A 19,485-nucleotide genomic window follows, 5' to 3' on the forward strand; every position below is an offset into this window, starting at 1 on the left:
ATATATATATATATATATAAAAAACAACAGTAAATAGTAGCTACTGGACGTAATTCTACTTCTATGAGTGTGTAGAAAATTGCACAATATACTAAGGTGTTGCGTTTGTACATCACGTCTTTATATTTAGAGTGATAATACATTCCTCAGATACATTACAGCAGTCCTGATGTGTAGTACGGTCTGCCTACACCACTCCGCGAATGCACAGCTTTCGTTACATCATGGTGTAGAAGGTTTGAACTTGAACTCCATTATATCTTCTCTACAAAACAAAACAAAAATGCTGCTTAAAGTCACATTGAATAGTAGGTGTTCTTCACCCAATGAGCTCCCTGCAACATGATGGAAAGACTGAGCTCTGAAAATCTGCCCATCTGCTGTACCAGTGTCTCACCTGGTCTCAGTCCACCCACTACCTCTGAGTCATCCTCTTTTTCCATCTCTCTCTGCTGCCCACAGTGCTGATAAAGTACTCGATTCTCTGCATTTTTCTTTTTTTCCCTCCGTGGAAAAAAAAGGCAACTTAAATCAGTGCTGCAGAATCAATGCTATCCTCACATTTGGTGATTTCAAAGCCAGCTGGACTCAAACTCCCTTACTGCTGCAGTAGTTGTTGCTGTTGTGAGCACCTCTGCAGTAAAAGCTGAAGGCAGATCTATGGTAGGAAGCTTGCTGTGCGCTTGACCTTTAGTATTGGTGTCATTAATTATTGATCTGTAGTTTCATCATCAGTCAGAGACAGACTCAGGTTGTCTGAGAGTCGCTTTTATTCGCCTGCTTTATTCAGTGGAATCTCACCTTACATGATTTCATTTAAAATGTATATTATGCCTATGCCAGCAATGCCTACTGCTGGCCACAGTATGTTGCCTGCATCGCTGGTATGCCGAAGCATATGGCGTTTGCTGCGGCCCATTTTAAACATTGAAATTAATCGTTGCACGAGAAACGTGTTGACTGCTTCCCCCAGGCTTCTTTTGATTCTCCCGTGATTAGAAAAATGGACAAACCTACAAAGACACCGAGCTCAAGATGCTCCACAATTCTCACCCAGCCACCCTCAGCTTGTAGACACACACACACACAGAGACACAGACACACACACCTAGTGAGCTACAAACAGTTAGACAGACAGGCCCAGCTGTCTCCCAGGGGCCGGCCTTTATAATGAGACAGAGATCTTCTTAATTGGCTCCATCTAATGAGGCAACAGAAATGCAATCTTTAGGGGCCCTACACCAGAATGGGTTCCCTCCACTTTTTTTTCTTTTTTTGTGTCTAATGACTATTGGTCTGCGTCAAACCAGCCCTACTATGACATCCCAATCCCATATGAAGGACAGTGCTGAGAAAATAATTCTATTAATAAAGCGAGAAGTTTAAACTGCCCTGAAAGTGATTGACATGCCTTCTGAAAAAGCAGAGTGACAATGGAGAGTACCCCATGTGAACTCCCTCTTTCTCTTAAGAGTGCTCTGACTCATCCTATCTAGGCTTGATGAGTGGCAGTGATGGTTTGTGTGGTAAAACCTGCCATAATTTCTCATGAAGCGCTCCCTATGCTGTCCGCTATGCTGCATGAGCTCTTTGGAGATCACTATCTCAAAGATGGCACTTACAAGTTTCTTCCTTAACACAGTCTTTCACTGCTGTTGTGCCCTCAACATATACATACTGAAGAGGCAGTTATTTATCTCATTAGACTGAGGATAAGGCTTGAATCAGCGCAATAGGGAAATGCTACTGAGTGCCTTTGTCTAAAATGTCTGATCGGCCCAAACAATGCTGCTGTTTTGGCACAAGGTTACAGTAGATAGTTAATTTAAAACTATCAAGCTTAATAGGCCAGAGTTTAGCTGCTCCAAAGTGGGGTAATTTGATAGAGCTTGTCTAGATGAGAGTCTTGGAGTCGCTGTAAATGTCTCTTATATTAGACTTAAAGCTGTCTAGTTAGAGCAGGGGTGTCAAACTCATTTTAGTTCAGCACAATTTGATCTCAAGTGGGTCGGACCAGTAAAATCACAGCATAATAACCTATAAATAACAATAACTCCAAATTTATCCTTTGTTTTAGTGCAAAAAAGTACATTCTGAAAATGTTCACATTTAAGGAACTATCTTTTTTACAAAACATTATGAAGAACCTGAAATTTCTTAATTTCAACAACAATATGCTTCAATTTATCATTTACACATTACAACGTACAGATCACAGAGTGTCTACAAAGGAACACAACATTCATTCTAAAGTATCTAGAACTGAATGATGTAATATTTTACTTCATGATCAATATGACACAAGTCAGACAAAACAAGACAAAATATTACAAAAATGAGACACAAAACGCCAAAAGACCAGCAGGCAATCTAATATTTTACTTTATGATCAAAACAACTTGTCATGATCTAGTAATTATGTTAAATGTACAATTTTACAAATTTACAATTTGCAGTTAATGTCTTCTCTGTAAGTTTTACACTTTACAAAATTGTCCCGTTGGCCAGATTTGACCCTCTGGAGGGCCGGTTTTGGCCCATGGGCCGCATGTTTGACACCCCTGAGTTTGAAGGAAATCTGTGTATATTTGATACGGGTTCTTAAATTGTGCTTTATTGATGCCGCTTCATTTAATCTCAGTATGAATCCCCACTAGAGCATTTAAAAATTGATATTTGTTAATAAAGGATAAATCCCGTTTATTACGTCGTAGGAATAATATCATTCTACACACAAGTTTATTTCTGACATCGGAGAATGTACTGCAAAGAGATATCAAAGCTTCTGAATATCTTTGAAGCCCAAAACATGCACGATAATGGCTACTATTCTTGTAGATTTTTAATACCTGCTCCAAGCTTGAGGCATTATTTGTCTCACACACTTACCCCTTTCCCCTAGCATGCACGGTGGCCATACCATAAAGGTTAACTTCAGGTCATAACGGCGGTCTGGAGGGGAGGGCAGAGCATGGAAAGTTCATGGACGAAAGTGAGATGGCCAATTTCACACCCAGCAGATGTCTGCACCAGTGACCCACGGCGACAGGTGGGGGACACTAATTGGCAGCGCACACGCTCGCAGCGTAGGCCGAACCCATGGTGGGTGAGGGAATGAAGGTGGGACTCGAGGATGAGAGGGAGAGAGAGAGGCGGCATCCACAAAAACATTCATGGTGGGATCAGATTTAACGATTGCAGGGCTCAGATACATGCTGCTGTTTTTTCTTGACACCAAAAAACACATTTCATGGTCGATAAACAAACAGATGTTGCCTCTGTACACTACTCCAATCCTGTTCTGTTTACATTTTCATAGCTTCTTGCTCACTTTTTGACTCATCCCCTTTACAATCTTACCTTTGAGAAAACAGTAAAAGCAACCATGTGACGACACGGGTGAAGAGTGTGATCCATGTATTTACCTGGCGATTTTAAGATAAAACATCCTGCAGCTCACAGACTGAATCATTGTACCTCTGTTTTATTGATCTCATTTCTTCGGCCAAAGGGCTCCTATTGCCTTCACCCGAGTATAAGCGCTCTCTCTTCCTCGGCGTTCTCAGTCTTATGAGAACTGTTTTCATCATCTCCATATGGGATTCGTCTCTTCAGCCCACAGGAGAGCAGAGGCCTCAGAGGCCTCATCATCACAGCCAACAAACAACACGCCGATCCAGGCGATGCCGTGCTGTATTCCCCTGTGGCCGCATATGGCAAAATGAAACTGCACAAGCTTCTGTTTAGCAACTGTGGACATTATTGTTTCCTGTTATCTATTCACGACTGGTATATTTGTGCATTTCTCTCTCATCGTGTAAACCAGGGATGTTAAACTCATTTTAGTTCAGGGGTCATATTCAGTCCAATTTCATCTCCAGTGACCAGTAAAATCACAGCATAATAACCTATAAATAACCACAACTCCTAATTTTTCCTTTGTTTCAGTGCAAAAAAGTAAGTTCTGAAAATGTTCACATTTAATGAACTGTCTTTTCACAAAACATTATGAATAACTTGAAATTTCTGGAAAAAAAAAGTGAAATTTCAACAACATTCGGCCTCAGTTTATCATTTACACATTTCAACTTACAGATCACAGAGTGTCTACAAAGGGACAAAACATTCAGTCACAGGTATCTGGGACTGAATGATATAGTATTTTACTCTGATCAAAACGACAGAAGTCAGACAAAAAAAAAGACAAAAAACAACAAAAACAAGACAACTTATTGCAAAAATGAGACAAAAAATGAGACAAACGAAACAAAACAAATCAAAAAAAGACAAAAAATTCGACAGTGATAAAATGACAAAAAAATTGACAAATGAGACCAAAAAAAACACAAAACGACAAAAACGATTTGCGAAACAATGAATAAAGTGAAACACAAAATGACAAAAATAGACAAAAAAACACAAGCAAGATAAAAAGGAAACACAAAACGAAAAAAACAAGAAAGAAAACAACAAAAACATGAGACAAACAACAAAAGTCAGACAAAATAAGACCAAAGACAAGACAAAATATTACAAAAATGAGACACAAAACGACAAAAGAACAATGAACAATCTAATATTTTTATTTATGATCAAAACAACTTGTCATGGTCTAGAAATTATGTCAAATTCATAGTTGCAGTTAATGTCTTCTCTGTAATTTTTACACTTTACAAAGTCGTCCCACGGGCCGGATTGGACCCTCTGGAGGACCGGTTTTGGCCCACAGGCCGCATGCTTGACACCCCTAGTGTATATGAATGATAAGAATAACTGTATGACACTATATCTCAAGTATGATCAAAGATACAAGATAAAATTCCTCACTGCAACACTCACGTGACTGTAAATTCTTTCTAGAGCAGCTGGACACTCGCTGTTCTCTGTAGTTTGAATTACAAACCCGGACTCCTCAACTTTTTTTTGTCAGCAGCCAAAGCTTTAATCTCCAAACTGGAGAGTAAGCAGTCGTACACCATTTCTGCTCCTATCTGCTGAGTGTGTTAGAAAGAGGCTTTGATGAATAGATCTGCTCTCTCCCTTCCATCTCATTATCCTCCTTTATCTGTTTTATGGATTTACACAACTCCTCAACACGCTCTGACATGCGGTCGATGTCAGCAGGGAAAGAAGATGTTGGCTGGCCCGTTTTTTATTTTCTTTTTTTATTTTATTGCGTTGTCTGTTAAATTCCTGTCATTAGCAAATGTGGCGCATTTGTGTTATTTTTGAGTTTTTTTCCGCTTTGATCACCGGAGAGTGATTGAAAGTGTATCTGTTAACAAATGTAAAATGAGGAAATTAAAATAAGGCCTAGTGGCTTACTGCTGTTTCCTCTTGGGGCAATGGCACAGTTCTTTTCAAACTAGGCCATCAACATCATGTAACCTATTTCGCTGAAATGTTTTACTTTTGTGGCTAGTTAGGTGAAGGACTGCTGTCATGCTGGTGTATATATGAAGAGATTGGCTTAGAGAAAGCAGGTTAATGCCTCAGTCTTTTAGTTGTGACTCACCTATTATAGCTGAGGCTTTCTTCAGGTGTGTCTGGGTGGGAAAATTAAACTGTGTTTAAATGTGTCCCTGTCAGCTTTCTAGCAGTTGTCCCTCTGTGTGCAGCGTTGATGCACGTTTGTGTTTGTGTGTGCAGATTAAATGAGCTCTGAAGGGTGGGTTTCATGTCTCAGCAGGTCACAGATGATCAGATTAACTGAAGCAGGGCTCCAGCCTCCAGCTGGATTAGCACCGGGGACCAGGGCTTTGCAGGTGCCTCGCGACGGTCCCGTTGCAAACCACACTTTGAACGTTGCCTCCTCGAGATGGTTACAGCCGTCATATGCAACATTGGTAGTTACCGAAGCCCTAATTTGCAGCTGCTGCCTTTAAATCGTCTTTCATTCTGCTGAGCAACTACATTGTTTAAATCCTTTAACCCAGGGGTGTCAAACATGCGGCCTGCGGGCCAAAACCGGCCAGCCAGAGGCTCCAATCCAGCCCTTAAAGTGTAAAAAACTATAAATTTTACAAAAGTTTGACACAAAACGACCAAAAATGAGGCAAAGGACACAAAACAAAGTTGTTTTGATCATAAAGTAAAATACTACATTGTTCATTGTTCATTTGTTGTTTTGTGTCTCATTTTTGTAATATTTTTGTTGTTTTTTGTCTTTTTTTGTCTGACCTTCATCATCTTGTTTTTTTTTCTTGTTTTTGTCATTTTGTGTTTCCTTTTTGTCTCGCTTGTGTTTTTTGTCTCATTTTTGTCATTTTGTGTTTTGCGTTATTCATTGTTTATTTTTTGTTGTTTTGTTTCTCACTTTTGTCATTTTTTTGTCTTGTTTTTGTCATTTGTCCATTTTTTTGTCACTTTGTAACTTTTTTGTCAAATTTTTTGTTTCTGTTTTGTTTCATGTCATTTGTCTTGTTTTTTTGTCATTTTGTTTCTCAGTTTTGTCAATTTGTATCTCATTTTTGTAATCTTTTGTCTTGTTTTTGTTGTTTTTTTGTTGTTCTTTGTCTGATTTTTGTCATTTTGATCATAAAGTAAAATACTATATCGTTCAGTTCCAGATACCTGAGACTAAATGTTTTGTACCTTTGTAGACACTCTGTGATCTGGAAGTTGTAATGTGTAAATGATAAACTGAGGCAAAATGTTGCTGAAATTGAATTTATTTTTCTTAAGAAGTTTCAGGTTGTTCATAATGTTTTGTAAAAAGATAATTCCTTAAATGTGAACATTTTCAGAGTGTACTTTTTTTTGGACTAAAAGGAAACATTGGGAGCTGTGGTTTTTTCTGTGTTTTTATGCTGTTATTTTATTGGTCATTGGAGATCAAATTGGGCTGAATGTGGCCCCTGAACTAAAATGAGTTTGACACCCCTGGTTTCACCACTGTGACACTATAAGTTGTTTAACCTGTACAGCGTATAAATTGTAGCTTGTAATCGATCTATTCAGTAGAATAGCTTTACGATCATCTATGTGCCCTCTTTCTTTTATTTCGCTTGCAGTCAGCCGAGTATTTATTACCAAAACAGCATGGCTTAAATGCAACTTTTTTATATATTCCGAACCTAATCATCTCTTGGTGTGTAGTCATAATGCTTTTAACATTTCCTAGAGCTGCTTGACCTGCAGTTTGAGCGAACCGATCACAAGCTACAGTGCCTGATAACAGCGGCATGTGATTTTCAGCTGATGCACAACATTCTGCATCTATTCTGAGTCGTTACCACGCAGCCTCACAAGGAAACAATGTGCTCAAAGGGACAAAAACATTAAAATGGCTTCAGTTAAAGCGAGATTAATGGACACAATAATTTGCTTACTTGATCAGCACTTTATTAAACGTCTCGGATTGAATCGAATGTTTTCTTATGAGGCCTGTGGGTGGAAGATTCATGATATTCAGGCGTCCTTTGACAAACAAGCAAGGAAATAAGACAGCGTACTTTATCTCACCTTGATCCCACTCTGTGTGGAGCTCTCCTCCTCTCTCTCCTTGGGTAATCTCAGGCGTGTCAGCAGCCGAACCACTCCTTCATCTGTGGGATTACAGCTGGTGAAACAAAGGCACTTAATTACTGCTGAGGCAACAGTCTTATGTGTCTGCTGTGTGTGTGTCTTAGAGGACTATCGTTTCTAAATAACCTGGTCTCTGTCCGTTGCATTTCTTTGTTTGTATTCACTCACATTAATGCTAATTGTGGTGCAGTCTAATATACCTGATCCCACTATAATCAGAGCTAGCTACAGTTAAATGACTAGTTTTTTACCCGTTGCTCGCTACTGATTCCTGTTCTCTATTACCAGCCCAAATGTAAGCAAAAAGCCTTCAGCCATCATTTCATAATGGATTTTTAGTTTCCTGCTCTCCTGGAGCCTCACCGCTTGAAACAGACCCATTAGTCCAAACAGATCCATTAGAGCCCAAAAAACAAAACAAGATCCTTAAGAGGGAGCGTTCTCTGTGTTTGAGGATAAAGGGAAGCCCTGTCCATGTGCATCCAGTGCCTCACCACTCTACCGGGTGCTGGGATCACTGGGTCTGCTTTTTTTTTTTCGGTCTTCTGAGCACCGAAGTGCCCGTCCTGATGGTGTCTCGTAGCTGGGGGCTTTCACCAAAGTGGTTTCCTCGTGAACTCCTAACAGGCTGATCTGTACCCAGCTGTTAGTAAACTGAGAAGCAGCTCTTTTTTTCAGTGATGCCCTAGAAACAAAAAAGCAAAATGAGCAGAACATTTGGGGTTTAAACTACAAACGTTAAGATCGAAAGATGACTGATGGATAGAAAGCAAAGCGGGGGTGACGAGGTTGATAAAAGAAAAGCAAATTTTTATGTTTTGTCTTTGAGGAATGTGAAGGTGCGACACAACTCTCTGGAACTATTAAATTCACTAGATATAGATATTTATAGCCATGAATATCTGTAAACAAAACATCCAACTAAAGGAAGAACATGCATATTTCTCAACAGTTCAAACAGCATAGCATTAATGGCAGGGTATAAACAACACACCATGGAGATGCGGAGTGCTGAAAGGAGAAAGAAAAGAAAGAGATATGTGGGAATATTGAGCAAGGAGAAGTCAGAGTGAGCGCCTTTCCACCCCCTTTCTTCGCTGGTCAGTTGGGATCCAACAGGTTCTTTGGCTATGCTGTAAGGGGATTACACATATCACAGGCTTCATGTCAGAAAAATTTGTGTTACTTTCTCACGGCGACCCTCCTCCTTTCAAGCTGAGGACAATCGGATAAACTTGGGGGAAGAAGGCTTTGTTGCAGCTTCTCTGATAGATACAGCCACCCCAAAAGCTGATGTTTGAAGATATAGCAGCCGATTGAGCTGTAAACAAGGGCCGCTAAAGATGCCTTTGTGGGTGTTTTACTGTAAGTCTGTCCAGAATCAGCTGAATTAACCCTGTTAGTCACAGTCCAATCTCTGTGGCCTATAGGGTGCCACCGTTTCTAAAGTCTTAATGGTGCAATCAGCCATCATGTAGCCAGGGCTTGTTATGTGCTGACCCCGTGTGTTTAAAAGCTCTTCCCCCCCCTCCGTGAGCTTCCTCCCTGATTGTTTTGTCTGTATTACATTCTGCCAATACTGCCAGTCACACTGCCATTGATCATGTCACTGAGTGCTGTGTTAGCATCAGAAACACATCACAGGGACTGAGATATCTAAAGCCCACCCTGCGTCTCTGTGCTGCTGCTGAAAATGGGAGATTAATGGAGAAATGCATGCGCACACACATCTCAGATTCCCAAGATTCGACACTAGCTAATTCATCAGTATTGTTTCTTGGTTTGACGTGTTGATGCAGGAAGGAAAAGCAATGCCTCATTTGTAGTGCATCCCTCGTGGATAAGCACCAGGTCACTAGTTTCCCTATTAAGGGCGACTGGATACACAGCGATGTCACGTAAAGGTGGGTTTCCAGCCGCCTTTACGAGGACGTTTACAGCTCTTCTGTCGGCTGCAGCCTATAGGCAGCCACTCTCTGTCTCCAGCGGGGCCCGAGGATAGAGCGCCCATTGAGGGCAAAATGCAAATGTTACAGTGGTGAACGGAGGGGGCCCACAACTGAAGCGCTATTCTGCAGAGGGGGTGGAAGACTGGCCCTCTGTGTCTGTGCCACCCACAGACACACAACAGTCATCACTCTGGCCATTCAGCCGGACTGATGAAGGAGGTGGGGGGTCGTGGAAAGGGTTTCTGCCACCGGTGAAGATGCCAGGGTAAAAACCAAGCCAGAGGGATGCTAATGCCAGTTAGACATGGACCATTTAGGCTTTTGCTCGCTGTGAATTTATTTGATATTCCGATGGGTGAGGTTGTGCTCCTTCAGGATATAGTTTAACCCTCCTGTTGTCTTCATTTACAGGCACCAAAAAATATTGTTTCCTTGTCTGAAAAAATTCCAAAAATCCAGCAAAAAAAATCCCCAAATTTCTAAAAATTTGCAAAACCTTCAGGAAGAAAATTCCAATAATTCCTTAAAAGTTTCCCTTAAAAATTTTATTTAAAAAAAAAAAAAAAATCCCCCAAATTTGGCAAAAAAAAAATCTTGTAAATATTTTCAAAAAATGAGTAAAAATCTTCCAAAAAATGAGTAAAAATATCTAAAGTGATTACATGTATATCAGTAAAACTTCTAATATTTTCTTTAAGAACATTCACAAAAAAATCAAAATCAAAAAATGAATGATTTTTGTGAACGTTCTTAAGAAGCTTGTTAACGTTTCTTTTTTCCACCAAAAAATGTTCAAAGATTTCCCAAAAATGTTGAAGATGTGGACATCAGAAGTTTCACTGTGAATTTCTTTTTTTCCCCCACATTTTCAAACTTTAAAATGGGTCAATTTGACCCACAGGACGACACGAGTGTTAAAGATTTTTTGAATACTGTGTTGCTTTAACCACAGCGGTAGTTAACTTTTGATTTGACAGATTTTTCTTGCTTTAAGGAATAATAGTAAATCAATATTAGCAGCAGTAGATTCACAAAATAAAATTCAGTCCTTTTCTGCATATAACCGGGTACCATTGTGAATATTTGTCCTTAACAGCTGAAAACATCGTTAGAAAATAACTTGACTTAACAAAAAAGTGGGTCACGTCATTTTAAACCGCATACGATCAGAGGATGTTTTCGATTTGAGTGCTTTCCCATCGACTTAGCCCTGCCTCTGTGTATCTGTATCTGAGTGTTGTGGTGTGCTAGTGATGTCATGTCTGGGCAGAAGAAATGTTGCACCTTCCTCGCACTCCATCACCCTGTTTGGGTGAACTGGGGTTTTTTGTGTGTGTTTTCTGTTCTCGTGCCAGTGCGTTTGCTGTGGTAAATGTTTGCCTTGTTTGTTTTTTTTTCCTCTCGCTTCTTAGCTGAAGGTTTGTCAGCCGAACATTGTGTGCCCGTGTCTGATTTGGAGCGTGATCAGTGGATTGCTGACAAAAATGAATTCTTTTCAGCGCTATGCATGACAACAAGTTTACAGTTGCAACTAGTGAATGTTCTCATTATACACCAATCTGTAGATATTCTTTTTGGATGAGCTGCAATAGCAAACATGGCCGTTACAATTTATTAGCACTCAAGATAAGGTCTTCAAATTGCTTTTTTTGTCAGATCGGCAGCACAAAATGCAAAGATGTTCAGCTTACAGCAGCGGTGTCAAACTCATTTTAGTTCAGGGGCCACATTCAGTCGAATTTGATCTCAAGTGACCAGTAAAATCATAACATAATAACCTATAAATAACCACAACTCCAAATTTTCAAACAAACAAAACAAAAACAAAATATGACAAAAGCGAGAAACAAAATAACAAAAACGATACCCAAAACAATGAATTAAGAAAAACGCAAAATGAGAAAAATGAGACACAAGCTGGACAAAAAGGAACACAAAACAACAAAAACATGAGACAATCGATAAAAGTCAGACCGAAAAAGACAAAAAAACCCAACAAAAACAAGACAAAATATTTAAAAAATGAGACACAAAAATGACAAAAGAGCAATCTAGTATTTTATTTCATGACCTAAACAACTTGTCATGGTCTAAGAATTATTTAAAATTTATAGTTTTACAAATTTACAAATTGCAGTTAATGTATTCTCTGTAATTTTTACACTTTACAAAGTCGTCCTGGGGGCCGGATTTCACCCTCTGGCAGGCTGGTTTTGGCCTGCGGGCCATATGTTTGACACCCCTGGTTTAAAGTGATGTTAGATAGAGAAAAGCAGTATTTCTTCATCTTTTACAGGGTGTATCCAGCAAAAGTGTGGTGTTTTTACTTGAAAAAAAATGCTGAAATGATTCATCAATGCATCAATGAATACACATTAATAAAAAGCCTCGTGACATTGGCGCCTTTTTTAGAGATTAAAAAATAGTTTTCTGCTGGAATGAATTTCCAGAAATAATTAATGGGTCCTAATTACAAGAACTAAAAACAATTGAAGGCGCCTCAGTGGGTAAAGTGAGTGTAATCCTAATCTGTTTATGAAATTAGCTGCCTTTATCCCCCTTCCCCCCGGAACAGCCCTAATGTGGAACGCAGTTTTATTGACACTACTACTGTATGAAAACTTGGCAAACACTAAGTGCTATTTTGCGGCGATCACCGGAGGGATTTGAAGAACGAGCCAGGAGTGATGTCTTATTTTATAAGCTCTTGAAGAGAGTGTCTATGTCAGGTGAAAGTAACTGATCATTTATCTTTGGTCCCTCCTCCATTGTTGTTTGTGTTTCACCGCAATGCAAAGAGATAATTACCCAATCTGAATCAAAGCAGTTATTAGTGTAACCCAAAGCACTGATCATACCATTCATACATGCAAGGGCGACCGTGCAGCCTACAGTAAGAAATTGCCGTGCGAGCGTGCCCGGTGAAAGGTATAATTTCACCGTGTAGCTATGGCTACACACCAGCGGCTGGCACGTGAATCACAGAGGTGCCATGGCGCTTTCAAAGCTCCTTTTCATAGACAGCTGCTTGAAGGCAATGCCCGCGATGAATGGATTTCTGCTCTGCTCTGAGTGGGTGGCTTAGACAGAAGGCATAGTGCACTCGCTTCTACGTGTGTGTCTCTTTCTGCGTGGGTGTTTGTGCATTTGCATGTGTCTGCCACCCTCTCAGAAGCATGAAGGTCTCACCACATGATGGCACAGGATTGTCATCATGCCGATGTTCAGCATCGTCATCGTTGCGTTGTTGAACCACCACTGAGCCATAAGTGCTCCCCCGCCTTTTTTATATGTGATGCAGCGCTGCCGTTCCACAAAGCTTACCTCATCTTATGTGCTTTGAATCCTCAAGTGTGCTATCTCAAACCGCAGCCTGGACCCTCCATTGATGATTATTATTATCACCCTCCAAGTGTGTTGTAATTGCTATGTATAGCCGTCACTACATCGTCGTCACAATTGGCCTTACCGTGTTTTAATAAAGCAAGAATTACTTCTGCGGTGAAGCAGATGTTAGATTTTCACCCTTACTTGGAGCTAATCAGGGAGACATGATGTGGGTGAAAGCTTTCTAACTGCTGTGCACAGTCTCAATAAATTAGCACCTCTCAGACTTTAATAAATGCAGCATTATACGTATGTGTGGGGAGTACTTTTTTTTTAATAAACATTGTTACTCGCGATGAATGTCTGGATGCCTTTTCAAGGACAGCATTAACCCTTGGACTGACTGACCTTGTGTTTTTAGTGTGAAGAACCCTCTAAATTAACTCATCTTCTCTTTTGTGCAAAACCACATGCTTTAACGTCAAAGAATATATGTTAATTTGATGTAATTTAACTATATTTATATCCAATCTATATCCTCCTCACTGTTACGCACTGACACGTCCAGCAGTTTAAGCTCATAAAAGACACTGTGAATAACACTGTAGGTAGAAAAACAGAATGTGACACCTTGACGTGTTAAAAGTAAGCCTGTGCTCACACAGACATTAGTACCGAATCAAAAAGAATGCAATGGTGGAAGTGCATCTTCTTACTCTTCATCTCACAATAATAAAGACAGATGATTAAATTATTTTTGCAGCGATGTCTTTCCAATGTTTAAAATGAAGTTTCAGAGTAATACAAACCACTTTTGGTGAACTCATCTATTACTCAGACAGGTTTTTTGGTGGTTTTCATCTTCTATCTAAAGATTATCTTATCTATCTCTATTAAGAATCAAGATAATTTTCATTCAGTAAATTAAAAGCTGCTCACAGCCTGGAGACTTCGTATGAACACACAACGCATTTGTTTTAACATCTACTTAACCCATAGCACATTAACTCTTTTGTTCCAACTGTAACTAATCTCATCTAATCCGATGTGTTATAAAGAGATACAAGTTTTCAAAAGATCTGAGTTTATATGTTAATACTAACTTTTGATGTCTGGTAAGGGGGTCTGGGCAGTAAAGCAAAAAAATTCACCTGAATGAAATTTTTCATTTCAGTCGATATCAATCTTTTAATAGAAAAGGGAGCAGCCTTTGGGTTTGTTCGTGCAATCAAACAGTGTTTTTATCATGTGCTCTCATGGAGAATTGCTTCTAATGCATGTCAGTGAAACTAACAAACATTTTATTGAGCAATTTTCTCATTGATATTGTTTAAGCATTTGTCGCCGGTACAGATCACTATCATATATCACCCAAGCCTGCTGGTACGACATAAAACAAACCAAAACAACAGCCTTGCAAATATGTGGATATGAGCAGAGATCAATATGTGTTTTCTTCCTCGACATCAGTGCACACACACTGCAGTAACTCAATCTACAGAAAACACTGAAGGTTTATATAATGACTTGAAGGTTTGAATTCTTTTAGTGTTTTTAAATGGCGTTGGAATTTCCATTACCATGGCAGCCCTGCTGAAGGTACTTACTCTTATTGCTTCTTCCACCTCCAAACGAGACAAAAAGGAAGATGAATTAAACCTAAGTTATGCAAAGACCAGGCACAATGCTGTGATAGATACATGAATGCATCAGTAAGAAAGGGCTCTCCAACAAAGTTTGACAAGATGAAAAGAGAAGGTTTTTCGAGTCCAAGGCTTGCACTTAGTGAGACAGCACATGAGCGTTATGAAACACTCTGAAGTAGCTTCACCACCATTTACCTCATCACTTTAAATGGAGAATAATGATGAGCAATCGCTAAAAGCATATGTCACTCACTGGCTACAGATTAACTGAATACGGAGCAAAAGGAGAGAGGTAATGGCTCCACTTCGAGTCCACAAAACTGACAAAGTGTGCGGTGAGGGTCTGCGGTGTGGGATTGCATGTGTCTTTTTTGTGTGTCCGTCTGTGTCTGTGAGCTCGGCGGGGCTCGGTGGCGATGCTGTGCTTCCCTGCAGACACAGTTTGGGATGCTGTCCAGAGCCCAGCTTTAGCATCAGCTCCCTTTCTCACACACACAGAGTCACACCCGCCCACACACTTTCTCCTCCACATGCACACTTACACCTGCCTACGCATCGTCTCTTGCAGACACAGATACACAAGGCATGCATGCAGCAGACACAAACACACCTTTTGCCACTTTTGTTGGCGACGGCGGCACATAAGCCTCCAATTAGTTTTGACACCTGTGAGGTTTTTGGTTGCAGGCTTCGGTACTAACATTATTCCTCTGGTCTGGACAGGGCTGAGCAGAGCTGTGTGTGCATCTGCGCTGGTGTGTGTGGGTGCTGCTTGTTGTGATGGAGTGATTTAGTATGCGTATGTGTGGGCAGGTGTGATTTTGTGCATGTGAACCATGAAGGAGGAGGGAGCTTTGACGCCAGAATGTGGAGGTCAGTCCCTCCTGACTCGTGACTCTCATCATTACAAACCTGCTCCGGGTTCTTTAGAAACCTGTTATCTGGATGTGTTTCATGAGAAAAACCTAATTCATATCTTTAAGTTATTACTAACCAACAATAGCAAAGAAGCCTATAGTGTTTACAGACTTAATATCCTCTGCGGACGAAATCTCTTGTGCTTCAAATCAGCTGGAAGAAAAGTAATTGTACCAATACTAACGGTGTGTTTGAAGCTCTATGGGGTGTCTTTAATATCTGTCAGGAAGAACTGGATAGCTGTGCTTTATTAGTTTTTCCTTTGATGAGGAGTATTGGTTATTTACACAGTGAGCCAGGCCTATACCGTGAGCTGTGCTTGATTAAAAGTTCTTCTTTGTTTGCCTCCCCACCTAATGGAGAAGAAGAAAGCTGTATAGACGTGAACAGGTTGAGAAGTAACTTCAACTCGCCGTTCCGTGATGGGTGACACTCTGAGCATTCAAGCTCTCGTGTTAACAGAAATAATCCATATCATGCTTTTTTGTTCGTTTTCATCCCAACCAATGGGATGTGGTCCAGTTATGTGCTTTGCTAAGAACAATAATGAGATTAATAATGTGTTATTTTATAGATTTTCTCCCCCTTGCTGCTTCCAGAGCTCAGGCTCAGGAGGTAAGACTGACAAATCCAATTAAATCAAAATATCCATCAATACTGAGACATTAGTGTGCCTTCAAACCATATTAACATGTAGTAAAAGCAAATTCAGGATACAATGTTATCATGTCAGCAGGACCCTGGAATTATGTGAGTGATTTCAAGGTAGTCAGGAAGAAGCAATAAAACCATAGTGATATGTTCCAGCAATAGACACATTTTTTGACAGAGTGTTTGAAAGTTTACCTTAAAGGCAAATCATCACAAAAGTACAAAATCAAAACACAAAATTTGGTTGCATGAACAAATCTCAAATTTGCTTTTAACCATAGTTTACTAAGTTTGAGAGTTTAGTTTAGTTATTTATTGCTTCTTCTTGACATTTTGTCAGTTTACTTCGATTCTACTTGCTATCTGGGGCTAGTTCGAATAGCAGTTTCTGGGCTCTGGATATTCAAGCCCAGTTAATGATGAATATCCGAACATTCGGCTTCTTTATTTATTACCACAGTAAAGGGCATTTCAACGAACTCAAATACAAATGAACACAAATTTAGAAAACTACACATTTACCTAATGAATTCTATTGCATTTTTATATGTATATGTTCTCGGGCTGTCAAAATTAATGCGTTAATGCAGATTAATCCAAAATCATGATTAATCTGATTAACAATTTTAACTCAATTAACCCATCTGCGTCGTTTGACAGCACTAATATATAATATATAAATAAGACAGGTAGTGCAAAACAGCTTCATATATGTACAAGAACAAACATTTCTATAAAACAAATGTAAACAACAGAAGTTGTCCAATTAAAACAGTGCATATATTTACAAGAACAGACATTTGAGTAGCCTACCTATACTATCTTCATGTTTTGTGCCAGGAAGATGTGCATATTTACATGTTTGGGCAAGAGTGAACTCCTGGTTTTGTTCACAATGTAGCCAGCCTTTGAGAAAACGCGCTCTGACGGGGTAGAAGTGGCCGAAACGCACAGGCAGTATTTGGCGGCTAATGCCAGGTTAGGATAGCGGTCATAGTTTTGTTTCCACCTGGATGGTGGGCCAGACTGGACTCTAATGGAGTCCACCAAATACTACCTTTGTCTTGTCTTCATTTAATTTGAAGTATTCCCAAACAGCTGAGGTCTTCAGCATTTTGTCTTGTGTTTACAAACGTGGACAGATCTCAAATTTAATTTTCGGATACCACCGCAACAACCGAATATTCGGATTTTCAGATATTCGAGTCCAGCCCTATTGCTATCTTTATGCAATATGTATCAAAACAAAATTATTCCTTTTATTTATGCATGTAAATGAATTTATTTGTGTTTTTTCATTGTTGTCATCCTTAGAATGATTAATTACTGTATGTGCCTTGATAAATTATCCAGTCAAAGTATGGAGCTTGAATTCAAAACAAACCATCTTTCTGTTTAAAATTTCCAGTAATTATCAACATCAGCTAAAATGCAACATTTTATCTTGATTAAAATTTCAACTCAGCATATTATAGTAGCACCACACTAGTTTTCACTGGGTTTTGACTCAATAAACTACAAGCTGAATAAGATAAAAAATGATTATCATACCAGGAAACTGATACATTATTAATATATCCTTCTCTCTGCTTGAGGCTGGCTCTTCTGGTTCATTGCCAGTTTCACAAATCACTGCACCACTCAGCTGGAGTCCTCATCCCCTGTCAAATATAGTACACATCATTGTACCCACCAGACTGCCACATCATTGCGAGAGACGTATCCTGTACATGGCTTCGCCTGGTGGCTTCTTGTCATTTTCTCTGTTTGTTTCTGGTCTTGAAATAGTGTTTGAGCACGGCACTTGAGTAATTAAACTCAGTCACAGCCAATCACTGTGTGGACACCAGACAGGCCTGTCGTATCTCCGTATAAGAGGAAATTAGAGAAATGATGAGTGTGATATAGCTAATCAGGCCGCTGTGCTGTGGTTCATCTATGTCAAGAGGTGTTTCACTGAGGATGCTAATGTAGCACCAGTCCCTCTGCCCGTCTTGTCATTCACCAATGGCGCTTTTCCACTAGCACCTACTCGGTTTGTGAGGTTTTCTATTAGGACGTAGTACCTGGTACCAGATACTATTTTAGTACCTACTCGGCCGGGGTTCCAAGTGAGCTGAGTCGAGCCGATAATGTCACATCTACAGAGTTCAGGCCACTGACTGGACAGGGAGTGACGACACATGAGACCTGTTACCGTGGGTGAATGAAGAGGTCGAGACTTTTCTGTCTTTGGTGGTGGATCAAAGAATACAGACGGAGCTGGACGGTGCAACTTGCAACGAGAAAGTTTATCAGGAGGTCTCTGAGCGGATGGCCGCCCGCGGATACATCATACTCAATTGCAATGGAAAACAACCTAAACCGAGTTGAGTCGAGTAGGCACTAGTGGAAAAGCACCTCAAGACTTCTCATGTCAGGTCGTCCCCTTTCGCCTTCTTGACCTTTCCCCATCACCTCCCCTCTCCTCTCTGTACTAACTCTTATCAGTCCCCTCTGCCTGCATCTTCTCCACAGCTCCTCTCCTCGCCTTTATTTTCCATCTTCCCCACAGCTCCAGTCTCTGTGCACCGCTACTGTATTCTACCTTTCACTTTGTTGCTCCCTCCTGACCTCTCTCCTTCTCTTCCACCCACTCTCCCTGCAATAAGCACCGCAGTAAGGATCCATATTGGATTATTGTGTTTGCCATTAGCCTCTGGGTTGACAGTGTAATTGCCTTCATCCACCGGGGTCCCTGTAAGCCTGACCCTGCCAACCCTGCATTTGCATTTCTACAGAGAGTACAGGAGGATCTGTCCATCAAAAAAAGCTGCAGAGATTTGGTCGTGATCGCAAACTTCTGCTAAAGTCAGAACAAGAAGCCGCTCATTTGGCATTCGGCTAGTTAGTGTGTCCGCATGGCCAAGACATGCCAGAGTGAACAAGCTAGCAAATCAGAATCCTGTAATCATCTCCTACAACAATGTTTCTACTCATGGCTGAGGGCTAACTCCCACCACGCTAGATAAGCACAAACATTCCTCATGATTTTATATGTTTCACACTCACTCGGCATGAATATGTGTGCTGCCTTCAAGCGCTTCATGTTTTGGAGGCTGTTAAAAATCAATGCTCACATATCTGCCACATCCTCAAGCTGACACTCAACCTGTTCAGTCAGGTTTATATAAAAAAAATAGCTTCTTTTCAGTTCTTTCTGTTAATGACCTGGTTTGTCTGTCTCTCTCCCGTCCCCTTTGTTTTTCCCGCTCAGGGCCGCTGCACGCGAGAGAACTGCAAATACCTCCACCCGCCCGCTCACCTGAAGACCCAGCTGGAGATCAACGGGCGAAACAACCTGATCCAGCAGAAGACAGCGGCCGCCATGTTGGCCCAGCAAATGCAGTTCATGATCCCCGGCACCACCATGCAGCCTGTGGTTAGTGTGGCCTCGCTGCTGTGGGAATACGACGTGACTCACTGAG

At 40.4% G+C, this 19,485-nt stretch overlaps 1 protein-coding gene across 16 annotated transcripts in view; it reads left to right on the forward strand.

Moving 5' to 3' along the window:
• Positions 1–19,485, forward strand: part of mbnl2 (muscleblind-like splicing regulator 2) — a 59,441-nt gene that overhangs the window by 18,956 nt on the left and 21,000 nt on the right. For all 16 annotated transcript variants that reach the window (XM_023291377.3, XM_023291376.3, XM_035957723.2 and 13 more), the window contains one exon: positions 19,275–19,439. In XM_023291377.3, coding sequence (XP_023147145.1) covers positions 19,275–19,439 — 165 coding nt within the window. The remainder of the gene's footprint in view (positions 1–19,274; positions 19,440–19,485) is intronic.

This window comes from Amphiprion ocellaris, chromosome 24 (assembly GCF_022539595.1).
Source record: "Amphiprion ocellaris isolate individual 3 ecotype Okinawa chromosome 24, ASM2253959v1, whole genome shotgun sequence".
Taxonomy (NCBI): domain Eukaryota; kingdom Metazoa; phylum Chordata; class Actinopteri; family Pomacentridae; genus Amphiprion; species Amphiprion ocellaris.